Genomic DNA, 25,248 nt, shown 5'->3' with positions numbered 1-25,248 from the left:
CTGCTGAGGTTTGGTGCTGCCTGTTTTCCTCCCACCTGCAGGCTTGCTCCTGTCCACCCTGGCCTGCTCCAGCCTGGGATGCAGGGGACTGGAAGACACATCTGCACTGGGGCAGTGTCACTGTGGCACAGGATGTGGGAGATAAACCGGGTGGGATTCCCACAGCTCCCCCACCCCCGGCAGCCAGGAGGGCATCCATCCATCCATCCATCCATCCATCCATCCATCCATCCATCCATCCATCCATCCATCCCAGGGCATCTGGGAGGTTACAGGTGGAGGCACCATAAATGCTGGGGGGGCACCAGGGGGCCTCAGCTGCGTAGGGCTGGTGAGAGGCTGCAGCTGTGGGGAGCTCTGTGCAGGGCTGGCCCAGGAGGGGTTGTTTATCTTGTGACTGATGTAACTCCAGCCAGCAAAGCTTTGGGAGACTCCCAGAGGTTGTGACTTGAAAGACAAGTGTTGTAATTAATTTCTTATGCCACACTTGTTTTGAAATCTTATTAATTCCTTGATAAGAGGCAGAATCGGGACTTTGTTTACAATCTGCCGGCTCAGAGGCAGGAACCAGAAAAGTGCTCTGTAAAGCACTGTAAATGGTTGCCTCCCCCCCTCCCCAGTGCAGGATGTATGTGGTATTATCACACCACAACAGTGAAGCTATCAAAACATGATTGTGTCCTTTTTTTTTCTTTTTTTTTTTCCCCTTCTTTTTTAGGAGAGAAAATGCATCCTAGAAAAAAATTTTGACTGTAAAAACACATCTTTCTCTTAGGAACTGTGGCAGTGACTTGGAACAATCCAGGGTAAAGAATGTGGAAGAGACCGACATTTATTTATTTCAGACCTAAAACTTCATTAAATATCAATCCACAGTTTGAGGATTTTTTAGTTATTTTTACTGTGACTTTGGAAGTATAAATGAAAAGGCACTTCTTATCTTGCTTGTCTGAACTAGTTTGGGATGAATAAGGTGTTACTCAGCAAAAGAATGCATGAGAAAGACTGTTTTCTGTGCTGAAGTAATTCTTTCTTGCTAATATCCTTGTATGTCACAGTCCTAATGTTTGCAACAGTTGAATGTCCTCACTGCAATGACTGTGAGATATCTTTTGTCTTCTGATGTGCATGTCCTGGCAACACTGCATTTTTCTTGAAAGCAGGGAAGAATCATAGGGCAGGGGATAAAGCCTATGCTGACTTGAGTAGCTCAACCACAGTCACCAAGAAGGTTTGCAGGTATAGATCATCCAAAGCTAGTGGTGTTCCCAGCTCTGGGATATATTTTCCTTCCAAACAGAAAAAACACTTGTATGCTACAGCAATGTGATTAGCAATTAAGTGAATAGAGGAGAACAAACAATTCTTGGTCATTGTCAGTTTTGGTTTTGGTTGGGGAGGGAGGATCACTGGACTGGAGAGGAGGAGAGCACCCAGCAGACAGAAAGAGGGAAGTATAGCAGAATGCAGCTGGAGGGAGTGTGGAATACCAGATGAGATTCCATTTTCCTAGGGCAAGCTAAAGGCAGAGTTATCTGGATAATACAGGGCCTGCCTCCCTAGGGTGGCTTGTCTCTGCTCACTGTTGAGCAGAGCCCTGAAACAGCCTTTGATGCTGCCAGAGTAATTTCTGGAAGGATAAGAAGGCTCTGTTTTAATATCAGGATCTATAGGATGATGGTTTTGATCAGATTCAGTGCTGCAGTTCTTTAAACCTTTCTCTGTTGACCTGTGACTGCATTAATAGATCAGTACAAATATATTACCTTCATTTTGTGCTGCCTTTCCAAGCCTTTATCTACAGATTGTTCAGAGCTTACTATGAGACAAAAAAAAAAATAAAATATTCCATGTCAGAGGGTTTAAAATTTTTATTCTGAATTAATACAATCCTGAGATGAGTTTGGTTTCATTAGTTGTGGTACTTTTTCAAAGTACTCCAGCTATGAAAAACAGAATGGTATTTTCCCAAATTTGTTTTTTTGTTGTTCAGTCTTTCAACTCAGTTTACCTTTCATATCTTACAAACTTTAGGCTTGTGCAAAAGGCAACTGGTTTTGTGCTGCCAGCTGGGAAAGTTGCATTCAGTACTCACAGAACACTTGATAAAATCCACTGGTTTTTGTGTCAGTAATAAATTTTTTACTGTATCTGCAGTGTGTAGTAAGAGTTACTATAATTTGATCTCTCATTTTCCTTGGTTTTGTTTTGCTTTGCATAGCATATTCATTTTCTTTTGGAAACAAGATACTCCCTTTGTGTATGTATGGGGAACAGATGGTGCTCCCCTCAATTGCCTGCTCTTCTGAGTGAGCAGAAGAGGTACCATGTGTGTCTTGCAGGTTAAAAATGGAGTGGGTAAAATAAAATTATTAAACGGTTGCTTTTTAATAACTTCTGTAAAGTTTGTAATGATGACTTGCTGAAGAGATTGCAAGAAATTATAAATTGGAGAGTAGTGGTTGTTGGGATTTGGAGGAGTGGGAAGGAAGGTTTTTGGTTTTTTTTTTTCTTTTTCCTCCAAAGCATCTTTTAATAAGATTGGTAGCCCTCATTTGAGCTGAGTGTATACTGTGTTTGATGGCTGCTGGAAGTTGTTGGGTACATGGTAATGGGCTTTGTTTGTCAAGCTCCAGACAGGAGGATGGCTGCTCACATGCTATTTACTCTCTGTACTCATCACCCACCATTACTGCTGCTGGATGGCTGCTCAGCACTGACTGGCCTGGGAAACCATCTCACCAATAAAGCCTCCCTAGCAGCATCTGGGGCCTTGGCATGAACATCAGTGACTGATGGATGAGATGTGCAAAGGAAACATGATTTACCCCAGCATCCTACAGGAAGGTGGGAAGAAGGAAAAGGGAGACATTAATATTTGAAGAAAAAAACCAAACCAAAACAACACCCAAGCCAAAGCTCAAAACCCCACAATTTTCTAATGCTGCAATAACAGCCTTGCCATAATGTAGTTTGTGGAAGGAAACAAGGGGAGAAGGGCTGTTTCTGCCAAACTTTAGAGTAGAAGTCATATGAAACTTGGAAAAAGATGACCCTGACAATCTTATTAAATACCATCCTTGTAAACACCATTCACAACTTTACCTGTAAAATTTGAAGTCCTGTAGATGGCTTTTGGGCTAGTTTTGGGCTAGTTTGTGTTTCTGAGGGTGGAGATGGCTTTGGGAGGTATACGCCTGGATGCTTGGGGCAAGGTCTCACTTTTTTTTGTGGGTATTGGTTTCAGACCTGAAGGTGGAGCAACAGCTTCTGCTCCTTCAGAGCACTGCAGTTAAGTCAAAAATAAAGGGCCTTCTGCTGAGATGAGAGAGGTTCAGCAAGGGAACAGTGGCCTCTGATGACAAGCAGTGAGAAATGCAGGAGAGCAGCAATTCTAAAGGCAGGCAGCCTTCTGCAGGTCTGACACCAGAAAGGGAGCCTGCAGTTATAATTTTGCTTCCTGTAACATGCTGAATAATGTTCACTTTCTTGAAAGGGGCTAGGATATTTTAAGTTGATAAACTTTTGGGGAGTAGAGAGAGACAAATTTGCCTTCTGACTTCAAAAGTGTTCTTCGTAGGTGAAGATTAAAATCAGAGGAACACAAATGTATCTTTCTAACACTGAATCACTATAGAAGGAAGGTTGCCTTTTGCAAAATGGCAGTTTACTAGATGTAGTAGGGGCTAGACTAGAGCAGGATGCTGTTCTCAAGGTTTCTTTCTATTGCAGTTATTTGGTGAAATTTCAGAAATATGTCCGAGTTTACAGCATACAAACAAATGTTTGAAAAGCTTTGATTTCATAACTCAAAGGTTGAGATTAAGGATATCAAGAATAATGTGTTCCCTTGTTAATTTGAATTTATCCCTTTTGATCTTGTTTGTGCTTCAAAAGCCCTGTTGAATGTCTGTAATGTTTAGTAGTCTTCTAAATGTTAGTGAGATTGTGTCCAGCTACTTGTGATAGTTATTTGACCACAGAGAGAGAGGCGTGTGCATGTGAAAAACACATCACTTGACTTTGGATTGAAGACCAGCTACAACTACTTTACCTACTGTGTTTTTCAGATTGGTTCACCCAGATGTTGCTGGCAGCAGCAATAGCTGGATTTTTTTAATGTTCCTGTAGCACACAGAATGCAATGTAAGCATTCAGATAAGGGTATTTTTTCCCCCCATTAAATACACCTTGATGAGTGGTATTGGCACTGGACCTCCCTTCAAGCCATAGTTCACTTCATATCTGTTTCCTCTTAAATCCCTTTGCATGTGGTCAGCCTTACAGGTCACAGATGAGAGACTGCCAAATTATTTGTTGTCCGATTCCTTAACAAATGCTTCTGGTTTTGATCTGAGAAGACAGGAACTGAATGCAACTTGTGTCAAACACGGACAGTGCTTCGTAGCTGGATAGAAGCAGAAAGGTAGAAGGGTTAAACATGACATGTTCCCTTGAAACAGTTTTATGACTGCTGCTAATTTGAATGCTCAATAACAGAGACATGTTGGATGGAGGGGTTACCCTGCACTATTAATGACTCATTGGCCTCCTTCCCAAGCTGCCTGAAGTGCTGCTCTCCCTAGTGGAAGTAATTTTGTCTTTGAAGTACTTTCCAGAGCTGTCAACTAATGTTCCACAGTTCCCAGAGGAAATAATAAGCCATGAGTGCATGTACACTGAAAACGTAGAGTCTGAACTGAACAGCTCCTATAGGAGCCTGGCAGTCTGTTTCTCTGTGGAATTCAGCTTGTTTATACAATCTTATCTGGCTAAGCTTTGGTATTTCTGGCAGGCAGTTCCTATGAAAAACAGCTGTCCAAGCAGTGGGAGTGGTGCTCCTGGTGGTTTTTTCAGAAGGTCTATAATTTCTTGTTTCATATAAATTAAAGAAATACAATACTCTCTTGGCTACAACCAGATGCTCTAAGCAGTTTTCTTCCCCTTATAAATAGCCCTGTAAGTATGCTCTGCTGTTATGCTCTGTATGACTTAGTGATAGGATTCATGATGCCCACCAGGAAGGTTTAATGTATTCTGTAAAGTCACTGGCTGACTACAGAATTGTTAAAGAGTACCTCAAAGTTGTTACTGTCTATAACTTTCCAGATACGTTTTTTTTAAAAAAAGTAAATTCTGATAATGAAGTAGCCATGCCTGGAATAGTTTTTCTTTATTGGATTTTATTGTTGCTGGACAAGTGAAGGTGGTTCCAGCAGTTAAAAAAAAAAGACTAAACCACTACTACAGCCACCAACGTTGTCAAGGCAGATACATCTTTGTGTAAAGAGATCTGCAGCGTTTATCTTTTGTAAGTAGGTAGTGACAACTTGGAAAAGAGGGGGAAAAAAAAGCACATACTAACAGAATGCATACAACAAAATTAAGGCTTTGTGTAACTCATCATTAGATAACCAGATGTTTCTTTAAATCTAAAAAATCTCGAAGCTTATGTGGAAAAGAGTTGCAATGATATTCAGTTCCTACAGAAGAGTTTGAGGTATTTTTTTGTGTAGCTTTAGGTTGTCGTTTCAAGTAGAAGAGAACTGAAAAGCTGAGGAGTCCTCCTCCAACTGTGGTAAATGTTCTTCTTCACCTCTTTTTACAGAAACAGTATTTTCAATAGGAAGCAAATTATGGGCACAAGTAAAATGTGGGTCTGAGTCTTCCAAAGTTAAGTGGTTACCCAGGATTATCCATCCAGCTCATAGGACATCTTTATCTGAAAGTACCACCTCTTGTACATGAAAATGCTCCTTGTAACCTGGCCCATTCTAAGAAACTGGGGTCATATTCACCACCTAAAGGACAAACTCCCCCTCTGCCACATGCAGGTAGCATTTTACCCCAACCTCATTCAGTGCATAGGGAATCATGACACTTTGTAAACCATGAGGCTTTAAGACTTTCTGAGTTCTAAGCACTTGATGGCACTTATGCTAGGAGGCATGCAGATTTCTATAGACTTTTTGTTCTGCAAAAGGACAATTTGATATTGCAAGAAATGAAATGTGAAAAACGAGCTCTCTCTGGTCTCATATGGCATATACAGGTCTTCCCTGAGACCTGGCATCAAGCATAGTCCATTCCATTGACTGAAGTGGCATTCCTGCTTGAAATCTTATATGGAAAGAAACTCAAAACCCAACAAGAAGCTGCAGACCTTCATTAAAAGTGTATCTTTGTAAATTATGCAGTGACACAGTTTTCATTTCAGCCTGACACATGCCACCTGAGCAGCTTTATTTCTAGAAATAGGTAATACACCCCTGTGTGACCACCCTGTAGTTGATAAAAATGAGTGATGTTGGCTGACTTCTCCCAGTTCCCTTGTGAGGGAAGGAAGTTTATTTTTCATTGTGCTAGAGATTGATAACTTTCTGCTGCCACAGCAACAGCTGTTGTTAAAACAGGGGGTAGCTGTTTTGTTCTGTTTTTTCTTAATTTTACTTTATTAATTTTAAAGTGGTGTCCCAAGCAAGTGTAACTACTAGTGAGCAGCAGGTCATCTTAAATACAAGTAAGTGATAATTCCTGTATTGTCAAGGAATGTATATTCTAGACTTTTTTCTAGAAAATAGTTAATTGGGTTTTTTTCTTAAAACCATTATAGGTTGGAAAATGAGAGCTAGCTCAGAGAGCTTCTAAGCTCTACCTGTTAAAACTGGGACTTCATCCTTCTCATATGTTTAGGGTCACAGTTGGAAACTAATGCCTGACATTGTTTTAAAAACAAAAAATCCTGTCATCAGGAGGACATGTGGCAGCCCTGAAATACTAAATCCAACACTGGTCAGACACAGCAGTCTGACACTGAAAGTAGCCTGAATCACTTTGAATGTAATCCCTGCTTCTGCCTGGTTAATGTTTGGGGGAAACAGATATCATTTTTGTGGTAAGCTGGGCTTTTTGTTATTAAAAGAGGTGGTTATTTTGAAGCTGTTCAGAGGTAAGGAATGCTGGTGATTGTCTGGGGAGACAGATTAGTGGATTAAGCAAAGGTGAGGAGGTCACAGGGTATAACAAACTCTTCTTTTGTGCCATTGCCCTGGTGGTGATTTACCCAGAAAAACCTGCTTCAGAAATAACCCGTGCACATTAGGAGGACCATTGAATTTCTCCTATGACATTAGTACCCGATAATCACAAACTTGAATGTTGAGACAATTAATTCTCTGGGTTGTTGTTAATTTAAAGGGAAGAAAACAGTTTTGTCAGCAAATCTTCCTAGGTGAATTATCTGATAAAGTTTTAGCAAGCCTGCCTTGAAGTAAATCAGTCTTAATGTACCAACATGGAATGGGAGAGAAAAGTTGCCTGGGTGCTTTCAGGGGATGGATAACTAGGGAATGTGTTTCATTTAATTGACTGCTCACAGCTTGGATGGGCGCGTGCTCTGTTGGTTTAAAAACTGTTTGGACGGCCAGGCCCAGAGAATTGTGGTCAGTGGACCAGTTGGCTGCTGGTCACGAGTGGTGTGCCTCAGGGCTCAGTACTGGAATCACTCCTGTTTAACATCTTTAGCAATGATCTAGGTGAGGGGATAGAGTTAACCCTTAGTAAAGTTCCAGACAACACTAAGGTGGAATCTGCCCGAGGGCAGGGAGGCTCTACAGAGGGATCTGGACACGCTTGATCCATGGGCCAAGGCATGAGTTTCAGTAAGGTCAGATGTCCTGCAATTTGGCCACAGCAACCCCCAGTAGTGGTACAGGCTTGGGAAGCTGCCCAGCAGAGAGGGATCAGAGTGGCTGGAGAGCAGCCAGACAGAAAGGGACCTGGGAGTCTGGATTGACAGGAAGCTGAACATGAGCCAGCAGTGTGCCCAGGTAGCCAAGAAGGCCAATGGCATCCTGGCCTGTATCAGGAACAGCGTGGCCAGCAGGTCCAAGGAAGTGATTCTGCCCCTGTACTCAGCCCTGGTGAGGCCACAGCTTGAGTCCTGTGTCCAGTTCTGGGCCCCTCAGTTCAGGAAGGAGATTGAGGTGCTGGAGCAGGTCCAAAGGAGGGCAACTGGGCTGGTGAAGGGACTCCAGCAAAAGTCCTATGAGGTGAGGCTGAGGGAGCTGGGGCTGTTCAGCCTGGAGAAGAGGAGGCTCAGAGGAGACCTCATCACTCTCTACGACTCCCTGAAAGGAGGGTGTAGCCAGGTGGGAGTTGGTCTCTTTTCTCAGACGACTTTCAACAAGACAAGAGGGCACGGTCTCAAGTTGTGCCAGGGGAGGTTTAGGTTGGACATTAGAAAGAATTTCTTTACTGAGAGGGTGATCAAGCATTAGAATGGGCTGCCCCGGGAAGTGGTGGATTCTCCGTCCCTGGAGATATTTAAAAAGAGACTGGATGTGGCACTCAGTGCCATGGTCTGGTAACTGCAGCGGTAGTGGATCAAGGGTTGGACTTGATGATCTCAGAGGTCCCTTCCAACCCAGCTGATTCTATGATTCTATGGTCTTGGGTGTGTTTATTGACTGCTGGCTGAACATGAACCAGTGGTGTGTCCTGATGGCAAAGAGGGCCAATGGCATCCTGGCCTATAAAAGGAATGGTGTGGCCAGCAGGATCACAGAAGTGGGAATTGGTCTGTTCAATGAAGTTACAAGTGACAGGACAAGAGTTAATGGACTCAAGTTGTGCCAGGGGAGGTTTAGATTGGGTATTTCTTCACTGAAAGGGTTATCAGACATTGGAACAGGCTGCCCAGGGCAGTGCTGGAGTCACTGTCCCTGGAGGTATTTCAGAGTATATAGTGCTTAGGGATGTGGCTTAGTGAAGGTCTTATCAGTGTTAGGCTTGGTGATCTGGAAGGTCTTATCCAACCAAGGTAATGCTAATTTTCTGGGTCTTTAATGGATGTGGCTTTTGTTTTGAGTTTGGCTTGCCAACATTGCAAGAGACAGTCTTAAACCCATAAACCCACATGTAATTTTAATTGCCACCTTAAACTTAAATTTTGCGGTAGAGGTTGTCTTGAACTTTAAAGGTGCAGTGCTGTATTTCAAGTGAGGAAGAATTTTGATTCTAATTCTGAATCTCCGAGTTGTTTTCTTAGGACTGTCACAGAAATTTATCAGTGAATTGTGAGGCTGCGCAGTGTTTGAGATTGCAGTAATGAAATGCATTTTTGTGGAGCCATACTTGACAAGGAAAAAAATTTTGTTTCCAGCCTTCAAAGTCATCCATTAAAACTTGAAGTCTAGGTGAATGTAGACGTTGATGGCAGAAACAAAATAATACCTGGCTTTGGCTGCTGCCAAATTTGAATTGAATTTGAATTTGAATTTTGTGAATTCAAAAGAGTAGACCCTGCACTGACTGTGGAAGTGCTGTCTCCACACAGTCGCCATCTTGGCTGTGAATACACTTTCAGGAACCAGCTGGGAGTTTCTTGCATGATTTTAAGGACTTCAGTCTTGTGTCTCACCAGTCTAAATAACACAGTAGGGGCTGTGCAGTTGGTACATCTCTGAGCAGAGGAGAGACAAGGGGAAAGTGTGAACTTAGACACGGCACGCTTGTCCAAGGAGCGTCCTTATTTCACAGAAGCCTTTCCTTCAGGATGGGCTTCTAGATGTCTTGTAGTGTCCTCAGTGTTGGCATGGTCAATTTAAATATATTATTTAAATGGTAGAAATGGTAGACTTTCTGAGGTCTTCAGATTACCCCAAAATAGTGTGTAGGACCACAGAATAATTTAGGCTGAAAGGGACCTCTGCAGCTGAACTAACTGCAGGTGAACCTCTGAGGTGAACCAACTGCAACACCCTGCTCCAAGCATGCTCAGTTAGATCAAAATTGCTGCTTAACACCTTGTTGAAGTGTCCTTTGAGTTGTGTTAACTTGTGTCACTTAACTGAAGTCTATCAATAATAGACTTTACCTTGAAAGCTGACTTGAAAATGAGACCTTGCAAGAAATAAAAATGTAATTATAAGCTTTTTTACTAACACTTTTTTTTTTCAGCCTTTATTAGGTAGAGGTATTGTCTTTTATTTCTCAAACATTACTATGCAAGGCTAATTTGTCAGAGAGAAAATTTTCTCAGTGGCAGTTCTGTAATTGTACTTCTGTAGTTTACTGTTCATCTTCAACAGTGGAATAAAGTGAAAGCCTGTTAGTTTATCTAAAAAGATATGCTTCAGGTTTGAAACGTGTACAATATTTTTAATGTGAAATGCATTGATGTATTTTATACACTAACTACTTCATGACTTATTTTTTTTAATGCAAAGCACAGCGTGAACTTCTTATATGGAATAACCTGTTATATGACTTGGCTGATTTGAAGTTGATCACTTTGCACATGCCCTTGAGATAATGATATTGAAACTGAAATATTTAAACAAATCCTTAAAGTATAGACCCTAGAAAGGTTGCTTTCCTGTGGATCTTCCTCTCAAAGGCAGGACTGTGTGTGTCTGTGTCTATTCTGTGATCCTTAGCATACGGATGAAGCAGCAGAGAAGTTTCTTTCTCCTTTCTTCTCTTTCTGCCAGGCTGCTTGCTTATACAGAACTTCTTTGGTACTTGGCACTTCTAGTGTTTAGTGCTTTTTATTGCTGTCACGTTCAGCTGGAATAAACTAAAATATTCTAAAAAGAAAAGTGCTTTATCAAGAGATGCATATGAACATAAATCCCTTACTAATAAAGGCTAGTCTAAAGCCACATACCCAACTACTCTCTCACCCTGTTTTCAGCATGTTTGTACCTAAGGTCTGCTATGTGTATACACTCCTTGCCCACCTGAGACATATGAATAAAATTACAGTAAAAGTCTGAAAATACAGTCTCACATCTCAGATGGTCTACCAGGCCTGCAGCTGCAAGTGATTGCATTCTGCACAGCTGACAGCAGGAGCTGAGAACATAAGTAATTTTGTGTCAAAATACAGAAGAATTGCGGGTAGTCATTCAAAACAACTCATTCATTCAGAACTATGTGCTGACGGACCTAAAATAGGATGCAGGTTAGAGTTAGTGGCAGAATTAATTTTATTTTTTCCATATTATCAGGAGTGTGGTCTTCATTGAATGCCCTGTGGATGAAATTATTCGCTGCTTGATTGATACATTGGTACCATTTCTTTTTCAGATGAAGTGGACTACAGTAATTTTGGGACCAATACCCTATCAAGGAAGAAGAAAGCTCTGGTGACACTCCGCAATGACAACCTCCGCCGACGTCCTCACATTAACATCAGCATGCCTCATGATTTCAGACCAGTGTCTTCCATAATAGATGTGGACATTCTTCCTGAAACACACAGGAGAGTGAGGCTGTATCGACACGGGTGTGAGAAACCCTTAGGATTTTACATTCGTGATGGCACCAGCGTAAGGGTTACTCCTCATGGACTGGAAAAAGTACCTGGTATCTTCATCTCTCGTATGGTTCCTGGAGGCTTAGCAGAGAGCACGGGCTTGCTGGCTGTGAATGATGAAGTCCTGGAAGTTAATGGCATTGAAGTAGCAGGAAAGACTCTTGACCAAGTCACAGACATGATGATTGCCAACAGCCATAATCTTATTATCACAGTCAAGCCAGCAAACCAGAGGAATAATATTATTCGAAGCAGTAGGATGTCTGGGAGCTCTGGTCAGTCAACAGACAGCACTGCAAGTCACCACAGCTTGCCTACATCCCATGTGCTGCAGAACTTCCACCCTGATGAAATGGAGAGTGATGAAGAGGCTGATATTGTCATCGAGGGTGGTCTGGAGCCACAGCACATTCCCAAACTTCACAGCCTTACTTCCAGTAGCCTCTCTCGGATCAATGGCAGCAGCCTTAGCCACAGACTTCAAAGGGACCTGGTGCTCAACAACAACTCTGGACGAGAAAGCAATGGCAACATCCACAAACTACTCAGTTCCTTAAAAACTGATCCCCGACACAGTCTGGTTATCCCCAGGGGAGGTATTGAGGAGGATGGAACAGTCATTACACTTTAGTAGCAATTCCCAAAACTCTCCTTTTAGTCTTAAGTGCCAATTGGGACAATTGACTCTTGCAACGTGTTATGCACAAACCAGAGAGCTGATAATCCTCATAGACCTCACCAGTGCAGGAAGATTGTTGCTTTCTAGGAAATGTGGCATCTGGAGTTAGGCATAAAATGTTCATGCACTGCAAAATTTGTCAGGAGAAAGCCAGAGTTGCACAACCTGGTTGATATTCCAGCCCTAACATGAGAACAGAAATTTATTTTAGTTGGTATAAATCTAAGCAGTCTTACAGGCTACCAATGGCAGTGCTGCATACTTGGGTTTGAATGCATGGGTGGATGTATTTATACATGCATGTATATGAATTAGATTTTAATAGTAACAGACATGTCTATTTGAAGTGAAATCTGGTTTTCCTCTAACACCAGTTTAAAGAAAGTGCATCTTAATAGCCATCCCATCTTCTTACTGTTACATGCAGACCTTCCACTAACTTGTTTACATCCTATTTACCACCTCATGTCTAATCCAGACAAGCTCTACAAAAGTTTCCTACTCTGGTGGTAACAACACTAGGGAGATGCTGCAAATCCATTTTCCAAATTAAACTATAGATGTTGTTTGGGGTTTGGTTTTTTTGTGGTTTTTTTGAGTTTTTTTGTTGGTTTTTTTTTTTAATAATCCTGCGGAGGCAGTGTTGGAGGATGTTGCTGTCATTGCTGGGGTACCAGCACCACCCGCTGGTCAGAGGCAAGGCCTGCCGGCAGCACAGCCCCGTGCTGCACCCGGTAAGAAAACCATGGCAATAAGGGCTTAAAACCAGGTTCGGCATCATTATGTCTAAATGTATTTTTTGTTGATATTTATTAGATAATACCTCTCTTTCATTATTTCCCTCCCCCCCCCATTATCTCTGTTTTTGCAGTATCTTGGTTCCTGTGAATGTTAGGGATGCAAGAGAGAAGGCAACAAAAGTGGAGGAGTGTGCTAGGTCTGTCCTCGTCACCTCAGAGCTGACACAGGTCCTTGCTGTACCTTTGGGGCAACCTAAATCCACAAGGTCTTGCCTTAGAAAAGATTGGCTGATTGCTATATCAGTGCAGGGATGCTTGACTGATTGTCAAATCTAACTTAGAATAGTTCTGTTAATTTTGGACTCTTCTAGTAAATATAAAGCCTAATGACTACACAGGATTGCTAGAAACTTAAAATATCCAGGATGTTTGTGAGGGTCAGGCATCTTTACTGGATGCTGGCTAGTGGGTGACCAGTGACTGTGGAGTCAATAACTGTCTGCTTCCAAAAATGCCAAGAATTTATGAAAGTGGTCTAATCTAAAATATTTTGTTATATCTTGATCAGTGTAAGGAACAAAATATAAATGTTTTACAATGTATTTTTCTACTTTTAGCTTGTGTCATTTTCTTTTTGTTTTTAACTTTGTAGTACATTAAAGCTTTTTTATATGGTGGAATAGACATTTCTTAAATATTGTATGGACATGAAAAATCAGAAGACTTGGTGTGAAAATATCGCATTCCATTTCGGAATCTCTAATGGCTGGACAAAGGATGTGTGGACTAATTCATTGTTGCTAATTTAGAATACCTGTGGAACAACCGGTCTTCTGTTCATCGTTAAACATGTTTGGGACATTGAACTTAGTTTATTTCTTTTAGATTTGCTTTAAGAGTTTATTTTAAAATCCTTTCACTTACTCTGATTAAACCTCTTCCAGGTATCACAGCGGTTATAGAGCTGTATTTCTCCCAGCACAGTAAGGATAGAACATTGATCCTGTTCATCTTAAAACTGTGTTTGTATTTTACCAAAGTTTCTCATTTTTAAATTAAGTCTGATTATTGGTGCAGTAAAAAAAATAATAGCTGGATATGCTTCAGTCAATCAGACCATCCTATCAGAAAAATTTTGTTACATTTTTAAATAAGACTACTTTTATGAACAAGTGGATTTATCTGGCTGAAATTACTCATTTTACCTTATTTAATTGATGAAAAATGTGACCTGTCTGAAATAAAATATGCACTGTCTTACTTCTATGCTATATCCTTTCCCCTGTGCTTATGCACATCTTTCTACAGAAATATGTCCCCCATGGAAACAAAGTACCTGGTTTGATGACTTTTCAAATACAGAACCATCTTAGTAATATTTTTCCCTGTACCAGTCCAGACTTTGGTTCCTCTGGCTGTAGTGAACTGATACCAAGTTTTTTCCCCGTAATCGTTTTTTCCCAGTACTGCTTTTAGCAAAGGGTGCCACTATCATAATTCCCTTGGGAATCAAGTAGTTTGCTACAATCCTTCTAGTGTGGCTTGCTTCAAATATCATGGTTTTGGGGTCTTGGGGTAGTCCTGGTTCCTCAGAAAAAGCTCATGCACAGTAAATTTGGCTGCCCACCTGTGCCTGGGGACTGCTCGGTGCCTGTTCAAATAAAGTGTGTTAGTACAAAATATCCAAACTCTTCCAGCTAGTTCATCCCAAGATGTAGGAAACAGGAGTTGCATTTCAGACATCAGTGTGAAAGTATTGTACCCCAGACTTCAACTGCAAGCTGAGAATAGCAAAATATTGATGTTAGAGCTAACACTTTGTGAAGTGACTGATGGTTTGCAAACGTTTTGGGCTCGTTCCCATCCGTTAAGAAAAAAAAAAAAAAGTGTATTTTATGACACACCACATTGACAACTGAAGTTGTCTTCTAGTAGCTGGTGAGTTGGTTGGTTTTGGTTTTTAAGTAAACCCCTTTTACCAATTCACATCGACACCGGAGAAACCTCCGGGTGGGCATAGGACGGGGCCGTTCAGGATTCACCCAGCGAGGGGCTTCTCAAAGTGTTGGGCGAGGCTTTAACCCTGGACTGCTGAGGGAACACGGGCACACACACCCCACCCCCTTGTTGGAGGACAAACTCTCCCCCATCTTCCTTGGGGAAGGAGCCCCACAGCCGCCCCTCGGTCCCCGAGCAAAGGGGGTGCAGCGCGGAGAGGGCAGTCCGGGGGCTGTGAGAGGCAGCGGCCTCCGTGCGGGCTGCGGAGCCTGAGAGGACGGCACCTCCGCGGCGATATATGTGCTCCTTCCGGGCCCCGGTTCGGCCGCCAATCCGGCTCCATGGGCGAGCGGGCCGGGGACAGGCGGTGGGACTGGGCCACTCGCGGCCCCGCCTCTGGAGACTGCGCCTGCGCCATCCCCGCCCCGCCGGGCCGAGGGGAGGGCAGCCCGCGTGGGGGGAGCGGTGATATGGCGGCGGCAGCGGGGTCCGGGGAGGCGGCTGAGGCTGAGCCGCCCGGCACCGAACCGCCTGGCACCTCTTCCGGAGCGGACAGCGGGAACGTCTCCCAGAGCCACAGCAGCGCTTCAGGCCTCGGGGAGGCGGAGGATGAGGACGCTTCGGAAGCGTTGCTGAGCGCCACCGCCGCTGAGTATTCCTCGTACCTGCTGGTCGACCGCAGCCTCTTCATCGAGGAGGTGAGGGAGGGAGCGGCCGGGGCGCCCCGGGGAACGGGCGGGGGTCTCCGCACCACCCGTGGGGCTGGGTCTGCCGGGTTCCCCGGGGACAGGGGAGCGGCGGTACGGCCCTTCCCCGCAGCGGCCCGGGTGCCGGGCGGGTGGCCGGAGCGGGGCGGCGGCGCTGGGCCGGGCCGGTCACAAGACTTCGGGGTGGTTCTTGCCAGACAGGACCTCCCGGTGTGCCCAGACACCGGTGCTTCGTAAAGCTGTGGAGTTTATAATCAGATGGCTTTAGTCTGGCTGATGTCTGATGTATTCCGAGGCTTTGCTTGGAACAATCTTTTATTTTTTTTTTTTTTCCCCTTCCTCTCCGAGTTTCTTTAAAGGATTTCTGTTTTGCAGATAGAAAGCTTAGATAAGAGCCTAGAAGATTTGCTGACCAGAGTGGATGAGTTTGTAGGAATGCTGGACATGGTATGTATAACCTGCACGCGTATGTGTTTTTGGAGTCAGAATGCAGTTTACTATGTACTCTGTCTTACAGAAAAACACAAGATTGAAAGCAGCCTTTGGTCTAGGCAGACAGGTTCCAGGTCCACACACTGAACTTCCATGTTGGAGAAAAATATGCCCATGTAGCTATATATTCTGTTTATATATTTTTCTGTATCCATACATAGAATCCAGTTTTGAATGACATAATGGTGGATGGCTAAAAGGACAATACCAACATAGATTCAAGGAATGGGTTAGGTTGGAAGAGAGCTTAAAAAGCATTCATTTCCAACCTGCCCAGCCTGGGCAGGGACACCTCCCACCAGGCCAGGTTGCTCAAAGCCCCATCCAAACCTGGCCTTGAACGCTTCCAGGGAAGGGGCAACCTGTGCCAGTGTCTCACCACCCTCACAATAAAGAATTTCTTTTGAATGTGTAATCTGTATCTACCCTCCTTTATCTTAAATAGTTTCCTCCTGTCCTATTGCTACATGCCCTCAGCTTTCCTCTAGGCCCCCCTTAAGGGGGTCTCCCAATATTCTGCTTCTCCTTTAATGTACAGAAAGACATTCTCGCATTCTCTCTGGGTTTTATAATCCAAGCATCTAATCAGAGTTGTGAAACCTCCTAAACTAGATTACAGATTAGTCTTTATGGGACCTTTTCTTACCCTTTTGTTTGAAAGGCAGTTTTATTTTCACTTTCTCATAAGAGGAGAAGGGAAACTGAGTGGAAAGTTTCTATAAGCTGTCACTGCTATACAGGCTGTCTCATAGAGCTCAGTACATGTGGTTCATCTGCACTAGTCTAAGGGAGACTTTACTGTATTTTTTAACCAGTTAAAAAAAGAAGAAAAAACCCAAAGGATTCTGTGGCCTGGGTTTTGTTGGTTTTTGGTTTGTTGTTTTTTTTTTTTTTTACAGATAGTAAAGTTTACATAAAAAATTTTAGTTTAATATATTTATTTCTTTAGTATGTTTTGGGAAATGTTCCGCCTCTGATAAGGTCGTAGCAGCCTATTTTTAATATAATTGTAAAGGTGAATATTGGCCTGTGCAGAGTAAATTTTCTTAAAAGGCACTTAATAACCAAAAAGAAGCTATCTTAATAGTTTTAACCTAGTGGTTTTGTACTAATAGTAATCTGATATTTTTAAACTATGACTTTTAATCTCTTAATTGGAGCACAAGCATAGTTCCAGAATGGAATCTGCTGAACATTTCATTTTACTCATTGATTTTTGTCTTATTTCTTTGAATGACTTTTAGATTCGAAGTGATTCCTCTCAGGTTGTCAATGAAAGTATACCTCAAATTTACACAAAAGCTACAGAAATGAGACACATATACAGGAAAATCGACAAGCTAGAGGTATGCATTTGATACCTTCTACATATATTCAGTTTCTTGATGGGTGGGAAGAATTAATGATGTGCTGTAATTCTGTGTGTGTGTGTGTGTGCACATGGATGTCAGGTGGGTTCAGTTCTGTTTTGCTGATCATGTCCAGTCTGGATTCAGTACTTAGCAGGGTTAATAAAGAGTGCATAGTTTACTCTGAACTTCTACAGATTGGGTATTCTAATTAAAAATACCTTTAAAAAATCAGTTTACTCCTTGTAGCAGGGCAGACATCTGACTTTCAGAAAGCAATAGTACCACTTTTTCTTCTTTTTTTAATAGTATCTTTCAAAGTCATTGTCTTGGGAGCTATTTAGTGACTCATAGAATGGGAGGTCTACTAATCCCTGATAAAGCTTCAGAACAGTGCTTCAGATCGTTGGTCTCACTTTCAGTAGAAAGACAGATAGAAGTCTAAATTCATTATTTGAAAGGCAAATAGGAAAAGCAAGACTGTTTTATTAGATTTAACCTGGTTTTGCAGCAATAAAGTTAACTTGTGGGCAGAAGGGAAATGGAGCAGGGAGTTTTTGACTCCTCATGTAAGTAACAGAACTTTGACCACTGTCATGAAGTTAATAATCCTGTTTCAATTTTTTACTGAAAAAGTTGGTCCTCTTTGTAATTTTTTTTTTTTTCCACACTAGGCTTTTGTGAAGATGATTGGAAACATTGTAGCTGGACTGGAAGAACGGGTCATAAAGGCTGAAACAGACCTTGGGGCTTTTCCCAGCACATTCAAGAAAATCTTGCACACGATCAGCATGCCATCTTTCCTTAATGTAAGTAAGCTTTTGTTACCATGTGACCAGCTTAGTTGCTCTGCTTAACAGAGTGGATGATGAAAACAGTAATAACTTTGTTACAGATATAACTGAATTTAACTGTAATACTTTTATGTACTATATTAGGACTTTTGCAAAGTTCTCAGGCTTAAAAAAAAAATAGGCAAAAAAATCCAAGCAAACCAAACAAAACAAAGCAAAAAAAAAAACCCCACCCAAAGTTAAAAATCACAAATTCTTACAAGGATTTTTGTAACTTTACAAAATAAGACTGATTTCAGAAAGAGGGCAGTGTGAAGGACACAAACAAATTCATAATGCATAAGCCTTTATATTATAAAGCATCTGTGATCTCTGGTATGCAAAGCAAGCAGGAAGATCCTATACAGACAACGCTGTTGATGGATCATACTGTGTTAATAATATCCTTTTTTTGTAACATTTCTACATGGATATGAAAGTGATATAGCACAGTATTTTTAAAATAAAGATTCTGTTTATACTCAATCCACACAGTTCAGAAATTGTGTAAGCACCCTATTAAATTTTCAAAGGATGTGGGGTTTTTTCTCTTTCCTTGTGGGCTTTTGTTCTACATAAGACTCCAAGTGCTCTCTCTAAAGCGTGTCAAGGAAATGTTTTACCTAGCCTGAAGATGGCACTATTCCCTAGTTTTATAATAACATTCTGATTTAAAAAAAAAAAAAAAAAAATTTTCTGATGTCTCTTTGCGTCACCAGTACAACATCCTTCTTTGTGTCTTGTCGGCTCCTAGGTTCTTTTCTTTCTCTATTTCTATATTCATCCTGCACTAGGTTTTTGTATCAGAGTGCTAGTGAGAATGCTGAAATTTAGTAGGTTTGCAGAGGGGGAGAGGAAGAAGGTTGTGGCTAGTTGAAGTATTTTTTTCCTACGCTTTGCAAGAATGTGTAGCAGCAGAGAAGAATAGATGGAAAAGGAATATGTATTGTCTTGGTAAGACAATAGAAAGAATAGGGAAACCTATTGTTCACTGCTATTTTCTGGGTAGTCTTTAAGTCAGTTAACATTCATTCCTTAATTTTATTTGGTGTTTAAGTTCGGAGTGATGGCATTTTTTTTCTTAAAACACAAAAACAAAAAACAAAGCTGCTATTTGTGGACCACTTAAAAACAACTGCAGCACTTGCCTTGAAGAATATTGAACAGTATATTCCATTTGATTGCTAAAAACAGTTGTCAACCTTGGAATTCTAATCTACTGAATGTTTGAAAGTTCAAAAAAGTGCTTTTTTAGTGTTGCATTGGAACACATTGTCAGCTTATCAGGTTTTCCACAATTAACGAGGTGGAAAGTCTTTGAAAGTGTCAGCAAACTGAACCCAGCATACCCAGTGGTCTCTTGGTTTGAGGACAGATAGCAGTAAAACTAACCCTCTGAACATACTGATGTTAACTGATACACTAAAAGGCACATCACTGCTCTGCTGTGGTTCTGAGCATTATATAGTAAAATAGCTGCTTTTGCTAGTAAACACAAGCATGTCTGAATGAAAATGCCTGCAGAGATTTCTTCTCCTGTCACATTTCAGTAGCTCACTCAATGTATCAATCCATTTGAGGGGGAGTGTCAGGAGGATGGAGCCAGGCTCCTCTCAGTGATGCCCAGTGATTGGACAGGGGGAATGAGTGCAAGTTGGAGCATAGAAGTACCATGTAAACATAAGGAAAAGCTTTTTCACTGTCCTGGAGCACTGGAACAGGCTGTCCAGTGAGGTTGTGGAGTCTCCTTCTCCGGAGACATTGAGAACCCACCTGGATGTGTTCCTGTGTGACCTACACTAGGTGACCCTGCTCTGGCAGGGAGGATGGACTCAATCTTTGGAGGTCACATTCTGTGATTCTGTGAAAAGAAGTCTATATACTGATAAAATGATTTTCACTGTAGCTGTAGTTAATGTTTGCCTGCTACAATTTTAATTTAGTCAAGTCAGCAAGACAAGAGGGCACGGCCTCAAGTTGTGCCGGGGGAGGTTTAGGTTGGACATTAGAAAGAATTTCTTTACTGAGAGGGTGATCAAGCATTGGAATGGGCTGCCCAGGGAAGTGGTGGATTCTCCATCCCTGGAGATATTTAAAAAGAGACTGGGTGTGGCACTCAGTGCCATGGTCTGGTAACTGCAGCGGGAGTGGATCAAGGGCTGGACTTGATGATCTCTGAGGTCCCTTCCAACCCAGCCCATTCTAAGTCCCCCTCATTCTCTTCCCATTTAAATGTATCTGTTTCTTTACACAAAGAATGTCTTTTGTATTTATTAAGCTGTGTGTCTGTAAGCTCCCTTTCATCTTTCTTTGTGCATACCAGGCAGTGTAAAGTACAGAACAGTAAGACTTCTGAGATCACTGAGGATGTCAGAAGTCTCTCAGAAGTGAGATGTCTCTCAGAAGTTAAAAATGTCTGCTAAGCAGTTGCAAAAATAACTATTCCAAAGGTGTACTTAAGCAATTATGGGTGCTGTGCTTGCCTATGAATTTCCTCCTTGGATTGAAATTATTCCTTTTGTACATATATGCAGACATAATGCCTCTTAATTCAGCATCATGAGTTGCAGAATACCAGTGGCCTTAGTTTCCCTTGCTTGCAAGGTGTAGCAGTACAGGATATGTAATAATTTTTAAATACCAAACTTTTATTTCAAAGATTGTTTTTACATTTGGCAAAATCTCTGATTTAGGGAACATTGTTAGCATCCACTTAGAGATCTAATATTTGTTTATATTTTTTTTATTTCCATACAACTTGGATGGCAAAACAAACATTTCAAAGAAATTAATGGTGTCATAAACTTAAAGACAAATACAATCTAAGTGTCATAAATGAGCAACTTTATATACAAGGGGGCATTTCATATGGAGTACAAATATACAGCTCAACTGAATATTGAAAAAATTCCACTTAGCTCTTTTGTAGGTATGGTTAACTATATTTGCATTTTGGTTCTCTAAAATAATTCCAAACTCCAAGTATACGAATAATATTTGGTGTGGTTTTAACTCTGTAACTGATAAAGGCCCAAATTTCCTTGTCCCAAACACACAAAGTACCCAAAGAAGTCTTCAGACAAACTGTGAGCTCTGCAAAATAGTCCATAAAAATCTTTTAATGAATCAAAAAGAATTTTATTTTAAGTCTTCTATTTAGGTCATATATTGAAAACATGCACTGAGTCTGTTGCAGTGCAGCGTTATTTACATGCAGGAAGGCTGACACAATAGTCAGTAGTGGTCCTTGCTTTTGTCTCTTTAAATGAACCATTTAGAATCACAGAATCACAGAACACCTTTGGTTGGAAGGGACCTTAAAGATCATCCAGTTCCAACCCCCCTTGGAGCCAGTGGGACACCTCCCACCAGACCAAGTTGCTCAAAGCCCCATCCAGTCTCTCCTTGAACACTTCCAGGGAGGGGGCAGCCACAGCTTCCCTGGGCAACCTGTGCCAGTGTCTCACACCCTTCTAGTAAGGAATTTCTTCCTAATTTTCTGTAGGCCCCCTTTGAGTACTGGAAGGCTGCTGTAAGGTCTCCCTGGAGCCTTCTCTTCTCCAGGCTGAACAACCCCAACTCTCTCAGCCTGTGCTCCAGCCCTCTGATCATCTGCATGACCCCCTTCTGAGGTATATTGGGTATAGCAAAACAATGTACAGCTACTATTTAGAAGACATATACACTTTTCATGCAAAACAATGTAACAGCTTTTTTCCAGTCTACTATCATACTATTTTTGATAGTATGTCATAGTACATGTATTCTGTTCTTGATGAAGGAGCTCAGCAGGAAACACATGTTTCCATATGAGGACTTTTTAAACTTAAGTAAATGAGAACAAAAACTGAGGTTAACTTGAACTCAGTTCTCCTGAGGAGAACTCAAGGGCCAGAGCAGGACAGGTGAAGGTCTAGGGCTTTGGAAGGATGAAGTCATGTTGACTGTACCATCAAATGGAAAATATAACTTGTTTGGCTCCTGCAAAGCTGGCGTATCTTGTACTTTCCAGGTCTGAGTCTGTTCAGGTGAGAGAATGGCAAAAGTCAAAGGCTGCTTTACTTCACTAACATTAAGAAATATGCCAGACCCATTGAAGTTATAATTAGAAATTCACATGTCTAGGGTGATATGCCCTTAAAACTTTACTTTTTTTGCATTTTATCCCTGTAGGCTTTGTTTTAAAACTTGTTTTTCTAAGAAGGTGAAAAATAAACTTGTCTAATTTGCAGAAACCTTCCTCACGACAACAGACCCTCTATGAGCCTCCAGTCCTCTTCAAGACTGAAGACTATTTCCCCTGTGCTAATGAAACACCTCATTGATGATTTTTGGGATTGGTACGAACCAGCCAGAATATAGACAGCCAAGTGAACAAAGAAATGCTAACCTCAATTTCTGAGTATTATTGATGGCATATTGCCATTCTGATTCTTATTGTCTTCCTTCAGGTAGTATTTTCAAGTAGCATGTGTTTGTGTGTATTATTTCTAAAGTCTTCCTAAAACACAGTATAAATTTTCATATTATACTGGGAAAGGAACTTAAAAACACTTTGCATCAGATTTTTTTTTTAAATAGGGAAACTTACTTTTATATTTTTTAACACATAAATATATGTGGTGCTTCAAGTGTAAATAGCTATACCACAAGGATATCTTTTGGGGTTTTTTGTTTTTTTTTTTTCTAATGTACTGGTTGAGGTGGAAAAAACCTATGCATAAAATAATCCACTCAAAGTTTTGGAACCTGGTTCCTGCAGTTTGTACAGAGAAATGTGCCACGTTGGGATGTACAAGTCACAAGGGGAGGTAGTGTAATACCAGCAAGGAGTTGAAGGATCTGGTTCAGTGTTTGTGATCACAAAGCAAGCACCTTGCCCACACTGGTCATAAGGTCACAGCAACCTGAGCTTCTACCTATTGCAGTGTTGTATTGTGTGAGGTGTGACCAGTTGAGCCTGATGTAAGACCTACTGCCAAAAAGAGAAAGTGTCACATCAAGGCAGAGATGTCCCCAGACTGAGCCTTGATGGGTGCCTGACCAGACTGGCTGCTTTTACCTCACAACCCTCTGTGCAATTACTGGGGCTGATTGCAGTGTTGAGAATGTTACCAATAAACTTATAGTTACCTGTTTGCTGTTGTGGTCTTGTGTTTCACCTGACAATATCAAACTACACCCTTGTTTCTGCAAACCTTTTTTCTTTTTTTTTTTTTTTTTTTTTTTTTTTTTGCATACAGTCTTGTATTATATCCAGGAAGTGTTAATCATAAATTACAGAATATTATAGGTTGGAAGAGACCTCCAAGATCACCTGATCCAACCTTTGACCAACACTATAAGCCAACTACTAAATTCAGTTCAGCTTGATTCATACAGAAAAATTAAAAGTTTTTTGCAGGGATGGAAGAGGCAGAAAACGGCACACCCAGGAGATAAGCCAGGGTAAATGCTAAGGTGTAACCTTGTGGTGACAGAACTTGGAGCAGCATGAAGAGATGAGGGTGAGATCCCTGAACGAGGGAGGTAAGAATGAAGATCCATCACAGACCTGACATACACATGCAATTTTGTTACCTTTCCAGTTTCTTTTTTTGCCTTGTAGTGCATTGCTTCCAAGTACACAGTTTTAGGAGAGGCTTTAACCATACTAGGAGAACTCAAAGGGCAGTCTGGACCAGAGCTGTGCATCCTGTTCAGGTGCCTCTCTCTAGCAATGTTCTATCAACTCCAAAGTCAATGGTTCAACTGCTGGTGATAAGCAGTGCCCCTTGTTCTTGGTGTTGGTGATTGCTGGGGATTTTTTTTGGAAGTGTGCCTGTTGCATCTAAAATTCAGTGTAGTTGAAGTCTTTTAAGGGAAAAAGTATTTATTGAGGGCAAAAATACTAAACAATATAATTGAACAAAAAATATGGTTTCTTTCTGTATTTTGACTTTTCCTGGATTCAATTATGTTTCTGTAGCAAAAAGAAGAAAAATACAAAGCAGTAATGCCAGAGAAATCTTGCCTAAGGAAAATCAACTATGATGTTGTTAGCTAACAAGGGAAATGAGCAGCTCTGTTTCAAACTCGTTGCAAATACCAGTGAGAAAAGTCAAGACTCTGCCAAGTGAGTTGGATGAAATGATGAGAAGGACTTTAAATCAACAAGAGAAAGAGATCAGCAAAAGCAGGGCTAGATGATACTCCAGTAACCATCTCAATTAGCATTCTGGCACTCACTTTGCCAGATATGAGTGTGAAATGGATTTTTTTTCAGATACATATGCAGAGCATTGCTTCAGGAGGCTCAGGGAATACCCAGGCTGCTGTTGGGTATTCATTCCATGCTTCTGGCCTTGAGTGAGTCATAGGTCAAGATGAAACTCAGTGAAAGAAACATTAAGTTTGAACATTAGGTTGCTTCTTCCAAATCTGCCTCTGCTGTGCTGAACTACTTGCTGAGATGGGCATAGCCCCAGGCTGGCAAACAGCACTCTTCAGGACCACAAAGACTGAACCAAAGCTGTGTGATGAATGCAGATGTGGTGCTGCTGGAGTTCTATATCTGAGCAATTGTCTGGGTGGCTGGTATAGAAATGAAATTCACACAGAGGAATTGTGAAGAGCCTGGTAGGAAAGCTGCTGGAGAGGAGATCATGGAGGAGTCACATGGAAGAACAGTCATAGATCTCCTAAGTGAATTCAGACATAAGAAGGAAGTGTACAGGAGGTGGAAGCAGGGCCAGGTGACCCAGCAGGATGATCTCTTCCCTTGGCTGAAGAATGACAGTCATGGAATGGTTTGGTTTGGAAGAGGCCTTAAAAGATCATCTGGTTCTAAGCCCCCTAAAATGGGCAGGGTTACCTTCCAGGTTGCTCAAAACCTTGCTGTTTTGTGTATGAATCTTTCATGCCCTTGTTGTCTTTCTGTGATCTTTTCTAACTTCTGCAGTATCATTTTTGAGATCAGGAGACCAGAACTGCATGTGTCATTCAAGGTGCAATTAAATCAGAGGTAACACAATCACATGGTCTGCCTTGTATGTTTCTTTAGTCACTATCAGATGCATTTTCTTCTGAACATGTTTTCAGGACCTGTCACAATTGTGTGATCTCATTCAGCATGCTCAAATTTACTTTCT

The 25,248-nt window shown here is 41.5% G+C and overlaps 2 protein-coding genes across 4 annotated transcripts in view; both read left to right on the top strand.

Annotated features, from left to right (window-relative positions):
- The window catches only part of PARD6G (par-6 family cell polarity regulator gamma), a 68,183-nt gene extending 54,184 nt beyond the window's left edge, over nucleotides 1-13,999 (top strand). The window contains exon 3 of the mRNA XM_071736994.1: nucleotides 11,092-13,999. Within this exon, the coding sequence (XP_071593095.1) occupies nucleotides 11,092-11,951 (860 nt within the window). The 3' untranslated portion in view covers nucleotides 11,952-13,999. The remainder of the gene's footprint in view (nucleotides 1-11,091) is intronic.
- A 1,064-nt stretch (nucleotides 14,000-15,063) lies between these two features.
- Nucleotides 15,064-23,253, top strand: BLOC1S4 (biogenesis of lysosomal organelles complex 1 subunit 4). Of its 3 annotated transcripts, none has more exons than XM_071736991.1 (5): nucleotides 15,064-15,435; nucleotides 15,820-15,891; nucleotides 17,181-17,282; nucleotides 17,960-18,094; nucleotides 22,351-23,253. In XM_071736991.1, exons 1-5 carry the CDS (start codon nucleotides 15,079-15,081, stop codon nucleotides 22,441-22,443), a joined length of 759 nt encoding a protein of 252 aa, XP_071593092.1. In that variant the 5' UTR covers nucleotides 15,064-15,078; the 3' UTR covers nucleotides 22,444-23,253. The 3 variants fall into 3 exon arrangements, with proteins under 3 accessions (XP_071593092.1, XP_071593093.1, XP_071593091.1); XM_071736992.1 differs by having other exon boundaries at nucleotides 22,292-22,507; XM_071736990.1 differs by lacking the exon at nucleotides 22,351-23,253 and adding an exon at nucleotides 21,624-21,764.
- Nucleotides 23,254-25,248: the final 1,995 nt, after the last annotated feature.

This window comes from Heliangelus exortis, chromosome 2, assembly GCF_036169615.1.
Source record: "Heliangelus exortis chromosome 2, bHelExo1.hap1, whole genome shotgun sequence".
NCBI lineage: Eukaryota > Metazoa > Chordata > Aves > Apodiformes > Trochilidae > Heliangelus > Heliangelus exortis.
The sequence above is the reverse complement of the archived record's forward strand: the minus strand, read 5'-3'. Positions and strand labels throughout refer to the sequence as shown.